The sequence below is a fragment of the Cavia porcellus genome, unplaced genomic scaffold (assembly GCF_034190915.1).
Source record: "Cavia porcellus strain 051 isolate PalLab524CR breed Dunkin Hartley unplaced genomic scaffold, mCavPor4.1 scaffold_1, whole genome shotgun sequence".
Lineage (NCBI taxonomy): Eukaryota > Metazoa > Chordata > Mammalia > Rodentia > Caviidae > Cavia > Cavia porcellus.
Window position 1 is genome coordinate 32,936,137 of NW_026947484.1, and position 12,994 is coordinate 32,949,130.

The 12,994-nt window shown below is 39.1% G+C and overlaps 1 protein-coding gene across 2 annotated transcripts in view; it reads right to left on the reverse strand.

The window, feature by feature from the left end:
• Positions 1 to 22: 22 nt before the first annotated feature.
• Slc25a21 (solute carrier family 25 member 21) overlaps positions 23 to 12,994 on the reverse strand; it is a 464,613-nt gene continuing 451,641 nt past the window's right edge. The window contains exons 9-11 of one of the 2 annotated variants that reach the window (XM_063230688.1): positions 4,658 to 4,839; positions 3,619 to 3,671; positions 23 to 677 (exon numbers count right to left, since the gene is read on the reverse strand). In XM_063230688.1, the coding sequence (XP_063086758.1) occupies positions 616 to 677; positions 3,619 to 3,671; positions 4,658 to 4,839 (297 nt within the window). In that variant the 3' untranslated portion in view covers positions 23 to 615. The remainder of the gene's footprint in view (positions 678 to 3,618; positions 3,672 to 4,657; positions 4,840 to 12,994) is intronic. The other variant, NM_001278766.1, reaches the window with a different exon arrangement.

Consider the following 12,994-nt stretch of genomic DNA (forward strand, 5'->3'; position numbering starts at 1 on the left):
GAGGCAGAATAAGAGGCAAAACTTATATTTTATTGATCAGTGTTTTATTATTTTAGTTATTTGTGCAGGAGTGCAGTGCATGTTGTTTACATTCCTTTTGTGGGGCTGGTACATGTACAATAACACATCTTAATTCCTTTCTCCTTTCCATCCCTTCCCCCTCCACCCATCCCTTGATCCCCTTCCTCTCTGTAGATGTTTGCAGTTCATAATGTTTACATTCCTTGGGTGGAGATTATACACTACTTTAATATTTTACTCAAATACCTCATTGCTTCCTATTATTTTTCAAAAATTTTATATTGCTCTCATATGTTTCTTTGCTATTTAATATTCAATTTATACACATAATTGTTTCATACTACTTTTCACAATGTATCTTATTGGTTCATTATCTATCTATCTATCTATCATTTCTGTATCAACCCTTTATGTATCTCAAGCTACCATCTCAGATTGCCTAAAGATAAACTCTAAAGTATCAAGCTGTTCTTGACCAAGCTGTTTTGAACCCTTCCTAACTGTATGCCTAGCTTAGCTGATCAATAGTGTCTCCTCTTCATGGTGCTACAGAGTAAATATCCATTATCTCCAGAGAAAACATTTCCTTGGCAATCACCAGTTCTCCTGCAGCCATGAATAGGTGTATTCATAAACCAGCAGCATCACTGCACCTCCTAGAAAAGAAAAGAGCTTTTTTAAAATCACAAATTCTGTGAAACAGCATTGTCTTCTCCTGTTGTTTCCGAATCCCATGGAGTCTCAGGCAGCTCACCGGGCAGTGGTTGTTCTGGAGCTCTGATACACGAATATAAAGCTATTGTGGAAAACTCTCAGGGTAAAATCAAGACCATCTTGAGTCTCTAAATACATTTTTCCCCATGAGTTTCTGCAACTTTCATAATTTCTCATTATGTTCTTTTTAAGGCACTTTTAACAAGTAAATAAATAGAGACATATTTAGTCATGTATGGGAATGTGGCTTTCCTGTGAACAAAAACCTTCAGATTCTTCATATGTCCACAAAGGAATTTATCTTTTTTACTCTATAATTAGCATTATCTTAGTGGTGTTCAAGAAGAAAATCTCTAAGGTGGTGCATGATAGATAAGTCTCTTTTCTTAGGCTTCCAAAGTGGGTTGTATGTGAAAAATAAGCTTCTCACTGTTTTTAAAAGCCTGTATTGCAAAACTCAACGAAAGGAGATTGGAAGCTAATCATCATTCCATATGTCTGCTTTAGATGTATATAGATTTGAACTTGAAATTCTGATAGGGGAGTTGAGTAGGCATAAAACCACCATTTGTCTTAGAAAAGTTTTATAAATGGCTGCAAAGGGGAAGCAGGATATGATTCAGAAATAACAGGTGCCAAGGCTCTGAATACCTGGACCTTGGGAGAAGCATTTGCATATGGATCATTTTGTGTTTTCTCTGATGCAATAAAAAAGTGTGTCCTGTACCTTAGGATATTGTTTAAACTGTGTGAAAAGTATTATAAAACAAAATGTGGACAAATATCCAGAGCACAACTCTGAAGATCTGGTTGCCTGAATAGAAGATTGACTTCTGATGGAAAGAAATAGAACTTCATTTATGCTCACTTAAAAAAAATGCTATAGACTGCACATGTTTGTGTAACCATATAACAGAAACAATTATCTGCCTGCAATTTTAATTTTTAACCCATTAAAATATTTGATTTGGCCTTCTCAGACCTCTTAGAACTCTGACCAACAAACAAAAAATAGATGCACTACATGAGGAACTACTATATTCACTCTTAACTGCTCACAGTGTAATACAAGAATACGCAGAATTAGGTTGATTTTCTGTCTACTTGGACCAAGAGTTTAAACCACGGACTTGTAGGAGGCACTTGATTGTTAGCCCACATAAAGCTGCTAAGGCTGTTATAAAAATAATATTGGATGTTTCTCCAAAATGATGAATGAAAATTACAGATTCATCTCTCTGTCTGCCTGTCTTCTGTCTCTGTCTGTCTGTCTGTCTCTGTCTTTCTCAATCTCTCACTCTCTGTCTCTGGATTTTGGTTGGCCTTAACTCAAAAGCCTTACTTTTCTCTCTATTTTCTTCCTTCAAAGTTGCTGGGATGTGTACCTTTGAAATTAAGTGGGGGACACGTCTTCGAATGAGGTTATCAGCTATTCACAATTTTGCTTAGGCTCGACAGTAAGTTCACAAGGCTTCTTACTGAGTTTATCACTACAGCAACTCAGAGCCTCTCATGCAAAAACATTTAAAAGCCCAACCAAACATTTGCAAGCCTCTAATAACAAAACTTGGGGTCAGATTATTTAACAGCTTTAGATTAACGTTCCAGTCAGTTACCATTTTAACTATACTCTGTCTGGTCACCTTTTTTTAGGCCCATGCTCATTCTGAGAAATTTGGTTTCAGGACAGTCCTGTGATTTTCTCTAACGTTAGGTCTACTGGCAGGTTTTTACTGTGTGGTGAGGGAAAAATGTCACATGTAGTAATTGCAAAGATGCACAAAATTGCCAATGTTCTTTATTATTGGGTTAGTTTTTTACATATAAGCCAGTGACCAACAGAAGGCAGATCCCAAACTGAAATATGAAATCTATGCTTAAATATCTGCAAATGTAGGGGTAGATATATTGTGAAAGTTTCTTTCTAAATACATACTCTATTCACTAGCTTTAATTTACAAACTGTTGTTCTTTATTTTAGGTTGGCAGAAACGACAGTTTACTGGGTTAAGATCTAAGGTAGCTGTGTATATGCTCAAGTGCAGGAGGATGCAGGTGTAAAAAGGGAGGATTGGCAAGAGGTTAGTGAAAACAAAAAGATTCCTAGAGAGGATCACCAGGTTGTCTAAATAGGGGGCAGGCTCCAGCCCCACCCCACCCCACCACAGTGTGGTCTAGGGCATACTTTTGGACTTATGTACAAGGCTGTTATAATGCAAGACCATGTGCCCAGCGATTGAGTCTGCAGCAGTTATTTTCTTATCTATTTACATAGAAGCAGCTGGCTTTCCCTGTGGAATGGCAGCCAGGTGTTCTGTTTTATTTGTGCTGTGGCATCCACAGGTAAGGCTAAGAAGCCAAGAGCCTCCACCATCCAGGAAAGGCCAGGAAACTGAGGACCCTACAGTGGCATCACCAGGTCCCAGAGGTGCCCCTGGAAAGAAGGGACTATCGCGGCTCCAGGAGGCAAGCTGTCCGCCTTCCTCCTTTTCTCTTTTTGAAATGAAATTGAGGTAGGATTAAGAGTCAACTGGAAGCATATGGAAGGTTTTACCAGGAAGATTCCTCACTCTGGGAACATCCATGACTTCACCCAAAAGCCCCTCGTACTTTGGTGCTCAAACTCCAACTGGCTGTGCGTTCTTTCCTTTTTACTTAACCTGGGCTTTGCTTTCCATCAGCCAGCAAAGACATAAACAGTTCTTTAAGAACAAAGGTAGAACATTTCTAATGAGTGCCTTCAGTGTCTGGACTACTCATAGACAACTTTACATCCTGAAACATTCCGTCTAACCAAGTGTGGTAAATTTTGTGTTTATTGTTTTGCTGACAGATGCAAGTAACAAGGGACACTGGGAAGCAGAATAAATAAAGTATCATTACCTGGTCCAAGTCTCATAATCTTGGGAAGCAGGCCTTTATATAAGGCAAAAATCCTATAATCACGAAGAAAAAAGCAACATTTTTATTTTGAAAATAAAGGAACTGGATCTCAGTTTTATTGAGATACTAACTCAGAATTTAGAAGAAACTCTTTGAAATTATACCCATTTCAAACCTGACAGTATCTGGCTTTGAATTCTCTGCAGCAAATTGGATGAGGAGAAAGAGTTAACCAATTCTTTATTACCCAGGCAATGCTGGTTTTATCCAATCAGAAGCAGGACTTTCATCAGCGAGATGGGTTTTGCTTTCAAGACAGGCCTCGCTTTCAAGATAGCTATGTATATGGACAAAATGGCTTTTGTAATTGAATTTAGAAGACCGCAAACTCAGTCTTCACATTAAGAAACATGATGTGGTTTAGATTATAATAATAGGACGGGGGATTTAGCTCAGTGGCACAAGCGCCTGCCTGGCAAGCACAAGGTTGTGAGTTCAATCCCTGGTACAAAAAAAAAAAAAAATAATATAGTATCACTTGTTTACTTGAAAATAAGATTGGTGAGGAGGAGTGAAGAGATGGAAAGTAAGGCTTAAAAAAACAAGAAAAATGCACACATCTTTAAAAAGCCTCAGCTTTATGCAATTCTCATATTTAATTCTCCTGGGAGAATACAATTAGGTGAATTTTGATTAGATTCATAATCAGAAGGCTATTATTACCCACCCATAGTCCAGTAGGACTTACAGTACATAATAGCATATTATGTAAACTGACAAGTAAAAATTTCATCTTAGTGTTCTAAGGCAAACATGCAGTGAGTTGCATGATCGTGCCTCAGAGCACGATCTTGATGGTACAGGAACATTTTGTCAACATCTCATTATTGTGTCCCCTTGCAAAATTTGTTCTATATTCCGGGAGCTCCTTAGACACACCCAATTTAGGAGGGCTTACTGGTTGTCATCAAACTAGAAGTACAATATAGTCTTAACACTATTTGAGCCTTGTACATTTATGAAAGTAAGAATGTGTTACCCTTCTTCCTGATAGACTGTTGCCATTGTTTTAAAACAGGTTCTGTACTTGATTTCTCCAGGAACTGGCTGAGGCCCTTGGATCCGACTTTTGGCAACATCAAAAGGGATATTAATGACTGAGGCCATTGTCCCCGAGAGAAGACCAATCCCAAATTTTCTCAAGAACTCTAAGGTTGGATCCTAAAAAAAAAAAAAAAAAGAAGAAGAAGAAGAATAAAATAACCGAAAAGGAAATGGAAGTCCCTAAATTGGTTAAACACTATAAAGCTATACGTATTTAAGCAGAGCCCTGCACTCCCCGGCACCCTCCTGTTATTCCAGCGGAACACATTAGGATTTCCTAGGCTGGAACTTGTTTTCTTGACAATCCCATTGGCTATGTTTTTACACATGGTCTAAATTGCTGAAGTACACATTTCCTCACACAGGATTTATAAACACAGTTCATAAAGAAAGACTGGTATGGCATATGGGGATGATTTGTATAATTGGGCTTCACAATGTACTTAGTATTACTGTATCAAAACAGGAGAAATCCAAGCACACTATTAGCTAATTGGCCAGAATATTTTACAAATGACAGCAACTTCCACCATGAAGCCTACTAAAATGCTCATTTGTGTGTGGACCCCCAAATGTTAAATTAAATCAAGGCTACTCTCGGTCTGCTGCTATTCCCCTCCAGGTTTTTTGCATTTATTTTCACGTGTAGCTGATCCACTGTACTGAGAAGTGCTAGCTTCCTGTTATTAACAAACCAACTTGGGGCGGCTGCAAAACAGCCTGTGACATTCTGTGCATTATGAACAGCAGTGAGTTACTGGACTAATTGGCTGAAGAATTTGCAACTCATTGTTCCTGAATCTTACTCTTCATGGCAAAAGGAAAGAGAGAGAGAGAGAGAGAGAGAGAGAGAGAGAGAGAGAGAGAGAGAGAGGAGAGAGAGAGATTTGCTCTATTTGAATATTTGAATTTAGGCCCTTCACATTGGTCTGATTTGATTTTCCACCCCTCTCTCCTCTGCTTTCTGACATCAAAGTATTTAATTAGGTCTTAGGTCTTATGTGGGAGTCACTTTCCTTCAGAGTATTTTTGTGCCCAGCAAGCTCACATTATGCTTTGTTAAAATGAATTTTCTGGGAAGTTCTCATTACGTTTGCAGCCTCAGTTCTTGCCCTAAAGAGAAATCATATCACGTATTACATGGCGCTGACTCTGACCCCCACCTCATCCTTCTCCTGCTCTCTCTTTTGGTGTTTCAGGTGCACTGTCACAGACAAACAGCACAGGGTTATGCTACCGCACTATTTATCCCGCAGAATTAAAGAGTGGCAAGCATACTCTGTTATATGTAAATAAGCCAACCAACCAACCAACAAATAAATGAAATTCAAATCTGAGCACTACATGTTTCTAGCTTCTATAAAATAAGAAAATTTCTGGAAGCTCTGAAATCTTCAGCTGAACCCACAGTCAGTTACCATCACAAAAACTCCTATGAGGCTAAATATAAAAAGCAAGGGATTCAGTAATAATTCTTGGATCTGGGCCATACAGGTGCTGAGGAGGTTTAAAGGGATTTACAAACCAACAGGGTGTTTCTACAGGAAAAACAATGCAGTGATTGCAGCATGAGTGAGGTGTGTTTAAATAATTCCCCCTCCCCCCATTTTTTTCTTTTACAAGGAGAGAAAAATGCCTTTATGTTGCCCTTTTCCATTATGGTACAGAGGCAGAACTGAGCTTTGGAGGATGGCAAATTCAACACTGGCTCTGATCATGGATGAATCACTGAATCTTGCAGAGTACAGTCAAGGGAGGGAAGTTTTTAACACCTAGCTTACCGGTGACTGAATCAGTATTTTCAAGAATAAAAGTGCCAATAGAAGTAAATGTGCCATGAGTGTTGTACAAGCCTAGCAGAAAATGGGTAGTAGTGTTATGTAACCTGTTTCAAAGAGTGCAAAGCATCCGGTAAAATGATTCTGTCATGGTAGCTCTGTAACACAGCTGACTTATCTCTCTCTTTCTATTAAGGACAGGTGTGAGTATTATGATTTACATGCACACTGTCACCCTGAGTTCAGGGGACCACATCAAGCATTCATCCTTTCCCATTTCCTGATATATTTGCTGAGGATCAAAATTGAGAATGGAAGGTAAACTAAGACACCCAGGGAAGTCACTGAGTTTGAGACACTGTTTACAACCAAAACCTAAGTTCTCCAAGCCAGCAAAGTTTCACAAACACAAGTAGGTGTCAAACCTGAGATTTTTTAATTCATTTTCTAGTAAGATCCCACAGTATTTCCCAGATCCAGCTATGCATCAGAATCACCCGACGGCATCACATATAAAGATGTCTGGGCCCCATGTCCTATCTCAGTTCCCAGATCAGAATCCCTTGGGAAGGTTTCTGAAAGTGATTTTAAAAGTTGCCCGGCTGAGGACCCATTTCTGGGAACTAGTCATTTTGGTGTTCCGCACAGGCAAACACATGGCCAGCTGCTACCTCTGTGAGCATTCTAGGGAAGAAAAAAGTTGTCATGAGTTGACCACAGGGTCTCCCTTACCACTTGGCTTCTGAGCCCACGGTCAATCTCTTTCCTAGCTCCACAGTCTGCTTTTTTTTGCCAGCACCTGAAGCTGGGTGAGGTGGGCCAAGGAGCGCCCCCTCAGCTTATCTGTTTTCTGCGCTACCTCTCGCCAACCACTTTTAAGGGAGCCAGCCTCTCCAGCATCTCTTCTGATCATCCCCTCCTAGCTACCTCACCTCTCTGGCTTCGGTTCAAGTTCCCATTACCTTTGCCAGGTCTTGCTTGCTTCCTTCCTGCCCTCTAGAGCCTATTTTCACAAAGGCACCTGGCTCTCCTTTCATAAAACACTTCGCTTCTGGTATCTTCCTACTAAAAAATCTTCCCTACTGTCCTGCTGCAAAGCACTCCACTTGGCCTGTGGTTTCTTTCTCACAATAAGCTTCCAATTTATCTTGTTAGTCTCATGTGCTACACTCCTACCTTCAATCCATACTGTATTCACACTGGTTAATTCATAATTACCCAGATATTCCAAGCACCTTCCCAATTCAGAGCACAGTTGAGGCTAACAATTTTAATAACATCAAATATTTATGATTTTTGTGCCAGATACTGCCAAGTGTAAATGCATACACGTTGTATAAATTATTCTTTACAGATTTGAGGCAAGAATTATTTTTTTTTTATTGGTACCAGGATCGAACTCATGACTGCCTGCTTGCAAGGCAGGCGCTTATGCTGCTGAGCTAAATCCCCAGCCCCGAGGCAAGAATTATTATCACTCGTATTTTAAAATGAGTTAACTGATAGGTTAAATGTAAGGAGATAATTTTGTTTCAGACAAGTAAACCCAAGACTTTGCTTCAAGGATTACACGTTTTTTTCCTGATAATTTCTAAGTGCCGGTGGGGTGGGTTTATGGTGGAGGCATCCTGGTACCTCTTGAAACTGTAAGCAATGCTGCTGTGAATATGGGCTTTTCTGGGGAGGGTGGCTATAGGTTTTCTTGGGTTTATAAAAACTTAAAAATGAGAAATGTAATCATTACATACTACAAATGTACTAGTAAAAGTAAATGAAAACAACCTTAAGAATAATGAGAACATTTTATCTACTAATAAGTTTGTAAACTACCAAAAGGCAGTGTAGGGCTTTAAACACTAAGGCTAAAACTAAGGCATTCTAATTTTGACATGAGTTACTAGGCAATTCACCTTAGTGAAAAATTTCTCACACACAGTATTGCTATGGAGTCCCAATATATATATCCCAATGGTCTATGGATTCAGTGGTTCTCAAAGTGTGGCTTTTGTCCACCATCATCAATTCTATTGCTTATGAGAAATAAAAATTAGAGTTCAACCCCAGACTTAACTGAATTTGGGGAAGGAACTTAGCAATTTGTTTAAGTACGTTTTTTAAATTTTCTGATGGATGCCAAGGTCTGAGAACCATTCCTTAAACCTAGGTTATGATTCATCCTCTTTGGATCCCTGGGCTGGATAACTGATATTCTAAGATACTTTATTTTTATGTATATATGTATGTGTGTATGTATGTTGGTATTCACATATGTTTAAGATCAAATCCAAGGCCTCATGCATGCTATGAAAGTGCTCTAGCGTGCATTACATCCCCAGCTCTGCTACAATTCATCTTAACCACTGGCCCTACAAGTCTCTGGATATGCTGAGAAACATTTTAAAGCTTTTGTTAATGGAAGCAGGTCTTTGCTTCATTAAGGCTATTGACGTGAAGGCACTTCTGTTAACACTTCAGCCCCTCCTTTAAACCTCTCAGTCCCAAAACAAGAATGCATAGCTGTGAGGTTCTTTGGTCTAGGTGATATGACATAGTACATATGCTGTGATATTTGTATTATCTTTCATAACAGTCTCTATTAGTCACTTTTCCTTTGCTGAAACAAAATACCCTAACCCACAATTTAAACAGAAGTTTATTTGGCTCACAATTCCTAATAGGTTTAGTCCATGCTTGGCTAGTTACCAACCAGGACATGGTGGAAGGGAATGGGGAAGAAAGCTACGTAACCCATGGCTGCCAGGAAGCAGAAAGAAAAGGGGGCAGCTGGACACAAGAATGTATCTTTCCAGATCATGCTCCCAGTAACCCACATCTCCTATTTCTCAGTTGCCTTCCCAAAGCTCTACTTCCAAACAGATCAAACCTCTGGGGGGATATTTTAGATTTAAACCACAATACTATTATTGTGATAATTAATGCTATTATTGATGTTATTTATTGCCAGGAACAATATTATATGCAAAATATATAATATTTGACATAAATAAATAAAATAAATCCTACAAGTTCGGCACATGACAATATTTTACAGATAAGAAAACAGCTGTACAACATAATACTGCTTGTAAGAGGTGGAGACTGGATTGGAGCCCAGGATCTTCTGACACTCAAGCCTACGCTCCTGTACCTTATGTCATATTGCTTCTCATTCATCATTCTTTTATCATTTATCCAACCAAAAAACATTTACTGGAGGCTAGTCCTACTTGGGAGCTAGAGTTGTGTATGAAGGTGCATGATTCAGAGAGGGGGTTACCAGTATGTGTCTAATCAGTCATCCCAGTACAACATGATCCATGCAAAAGGGAGGCCCAAACACAATGCAGGAAGAAACATGCAGTATGGATAAAGAACTTTTCCTGGGATTTCACTATCAAAATCCTTTAAGACATATCTAGCTTCTTTCTTCTATAAGCTTAGTCACTTATTGGTTATTTAGGGTGCTAAGACAATTCAAGTCTAATTTCAAGTCACCATGTATTAGCTGAATCACTAGCTGTCTGTCATGAAAATCACACTCCCTAGCATGTCATTTTACTTTTATTTTTATTTTAAAAACTGTAGCAAGAAAATAGTAAGACACTCACTATGTGTTGTTAAATGGAATAAACATTTTCTGTATATTTAAGCCAGTAACATTCCAGAGCAATTGAGTTACTTCACTTACAGAAAGTCTCTAATTTACAAAGGGATATAGTTTTGAAGGAGTCCAAAGAGATTCAAGTTTCTGTTATTTAAAAGTGAAGAGGCCAAGGTTTTGAGGATCTCTGGGACTGTCACATACCAACCAACATAATTAGAGATATGTACACTTGTTTTTCAGGACCATACCTTGATTCTAAATCTGAAAGCAACTTTCAGACCAAGATAAGACTTTTAAGTGCTAGAAAATTAAAAAATCTCCCAATCACAACACTAGGAGTGAACTCAGAATATCACTTAGCCTAAGTCAAGCAAGAAAGATCAGACCTAAATTATGTAAATGAATATTCATATTAATGAAAAATATAGTCATTAAAATATACAACATGCATAATTCATTCCAAATATTACCAATCAGGAAACTTCCCTAAGTCTAACTGACCTTGCTTATCCATAAGCTTAAACTGTTTTTCTCCTAATCCGTGCTCAAATGAAAGGGCAAGCAGCTATCACTATTCTCAGCATAATTTATCAGGGTTTTAGAAAAATCATTATTGTAGTAGTCTTTTGTCCTTACTTAAAAATAAAAACAGTTCCTTTAAAATATTTGTTTATAGCAAATATTACTTTTTCCTCTACAAATCTTTTCTCTAAGTATTTTCAGATGTTTCCTCATAAAATATTCACTTTACAATTAAGTTAGAGCTGAGTATCCTGAAATAGTAAAATGAATACTACATATGTTGGCTTTGTTTTGTGACAGCAATTTGAAATATACTTCTTTTTTGTGGTACTAAGGATTATACTTAGGGCCTCATGCATGCTGGGTAAGCACTGTACTATTTTTTTTTTGTCTTTTTCGTTTTTATCGGTACCAGGGATCGAACTCACGACTGCCTGCTTGCAAGGCAGGCGCTTATGCCGCTGAACTAAATCCCCAGCAAGCACTGTACTATTGACCTACATTGTCAGCCCTTTTTAAATTTTATTTTGAGCCAGGCTCTTGCTAAATTGTTCAGGCTGGCCTGAAATTTGCACTCCTTCTGCCTCAGCCTCCTGAGCAGATGGAACTGCAGGTATGTACCAATATGCCCAGCTCGTTGAGTACATTTTGATCACTTAATTCGCTTTCAGACACAATCAGGCTAAAGTTAAGATTTTATTTACAAATGAAAAAATTGAGATAGAAGACATAGCTGAATAGTAAGTACTACCAGAACTGAGAATTAACACCATATTCTCTTCTAGACTTCTCTGGCTGTTTTGGTCACTTTTCCATCTTTTGTGGGAGTGCAAAGCTGCGGAGACTTGTTCACCAGCCCCTCTTCAGGGAAATCAATGAGTTTCTTTGACAGAACATATTATTGAAAGACTCTTCATGACTTAGCAAGACACACTAATAAAAGAGCCCAAAATATTGGCAGCTATGATGTTCAATAACCTCTGAAAATTCACCAGGGCACCAAGTCATCAAAAGTATGATCTAGGACTCAAAACAGTTAACACTCAGCACAGTACATGTTTGTAACTAATTTAACCATCGAAGCCAAATCATGTAGCCAACAAATAAAGGCAGCATTAACAACCTAAGGGAACAGCACTTGAAGAATTCATACGCACAGAGGCCAAATATGCCTCCCTTTTACCTTCCCTGGCCTGGGCTCTGATGCCCTGCGGAATGGCTGGCCAGCTGGCTCCTAGCTTGATAAACAGAGAACCATGCCCACCTCACAGGCCTTTGTGATTAGGGTCTGGCATCTTTAAGAAGACATTCCACAAAGAGACGTGCAGAAGGAGGGGGTTCTGGAAGATGGGGGAACAGCATTTGTTAGCTAGTGAGGACTGGGAGTGGTGAGGGAGACTGGGCAGGAAGCCTGCTGCTCTACAAAAGGCAAAGCCGAGCAGAGTACAGTTGAGGGGCTTTTCATGTAAGGGAAGTCAGTCTCAATATGTGTATTCAAGCCTCATCTTAGAATCTTCTCTCCTCTGTCAGTTCAACTTTCTTTTCTTTTCTCCCTGGAATTAAGTCATCCGTTAGTTTCTCTTGGTACCACATCAAGTGGGGTAGTCTTAGGAGGACTCATGATTTGGGGGGATTATCAAAAGGATTTCCTTGTTCATTCCATAGCCTCTGTGGCACATCAGTATCCATAGCTGATGGGGAGAAGGAAGTTGCGACCCTGCCCTTCACTTCCTCAAGGCTGCAAGCAAGAGACAGTACAAACAGGTTCATGACAAAAGTGCAGAAAATCCCCTCTAGTCATAAATTTGAAAAAGTTTTCTTTTCTCCTGAATCACCCTGCGTGTCTTGATTTCAGAATGTTGTGTGGTTTAATAAGACGCTGATTTAATAAGACACCAAATGGAGGATGGGTAAGAGTGCTGGAGGGATCCTCATCTGGATATTCATGATGGTTCTTCTGTGAGAAATATGTCCATGGGGCAGCCTGAAGAGGGGCCAGCTGGGCCACCTTCCAAGTGAAGATGCCAGAGGTTTGCTCATGGGATAGCTGGTGGCACGGGTCGGGAGGGAGAGCTGGGATGACAGAGAAAGGAGTCGATATTAAAATAATCATCACAGGCTTTTGCACTGCACCAAATCCTCATGATTACATTTAAGCATAGTGAATGTTAAACTCTTAATTTAGGTAAATGGATATGTTTAAGAGGAGAGAGCCTTGACTTTAGTTCACATAATCCAGGCTTTTAAATGGACCATAAAGATTTAAACATGCCAATGTTTTGAGGTAGCAACATACACTCTCTCTTCTTTCTTTCCATCGTTTTCCTCAACAAACCCTGCAACAATTCCTCTTTGTATAGCCATTGGC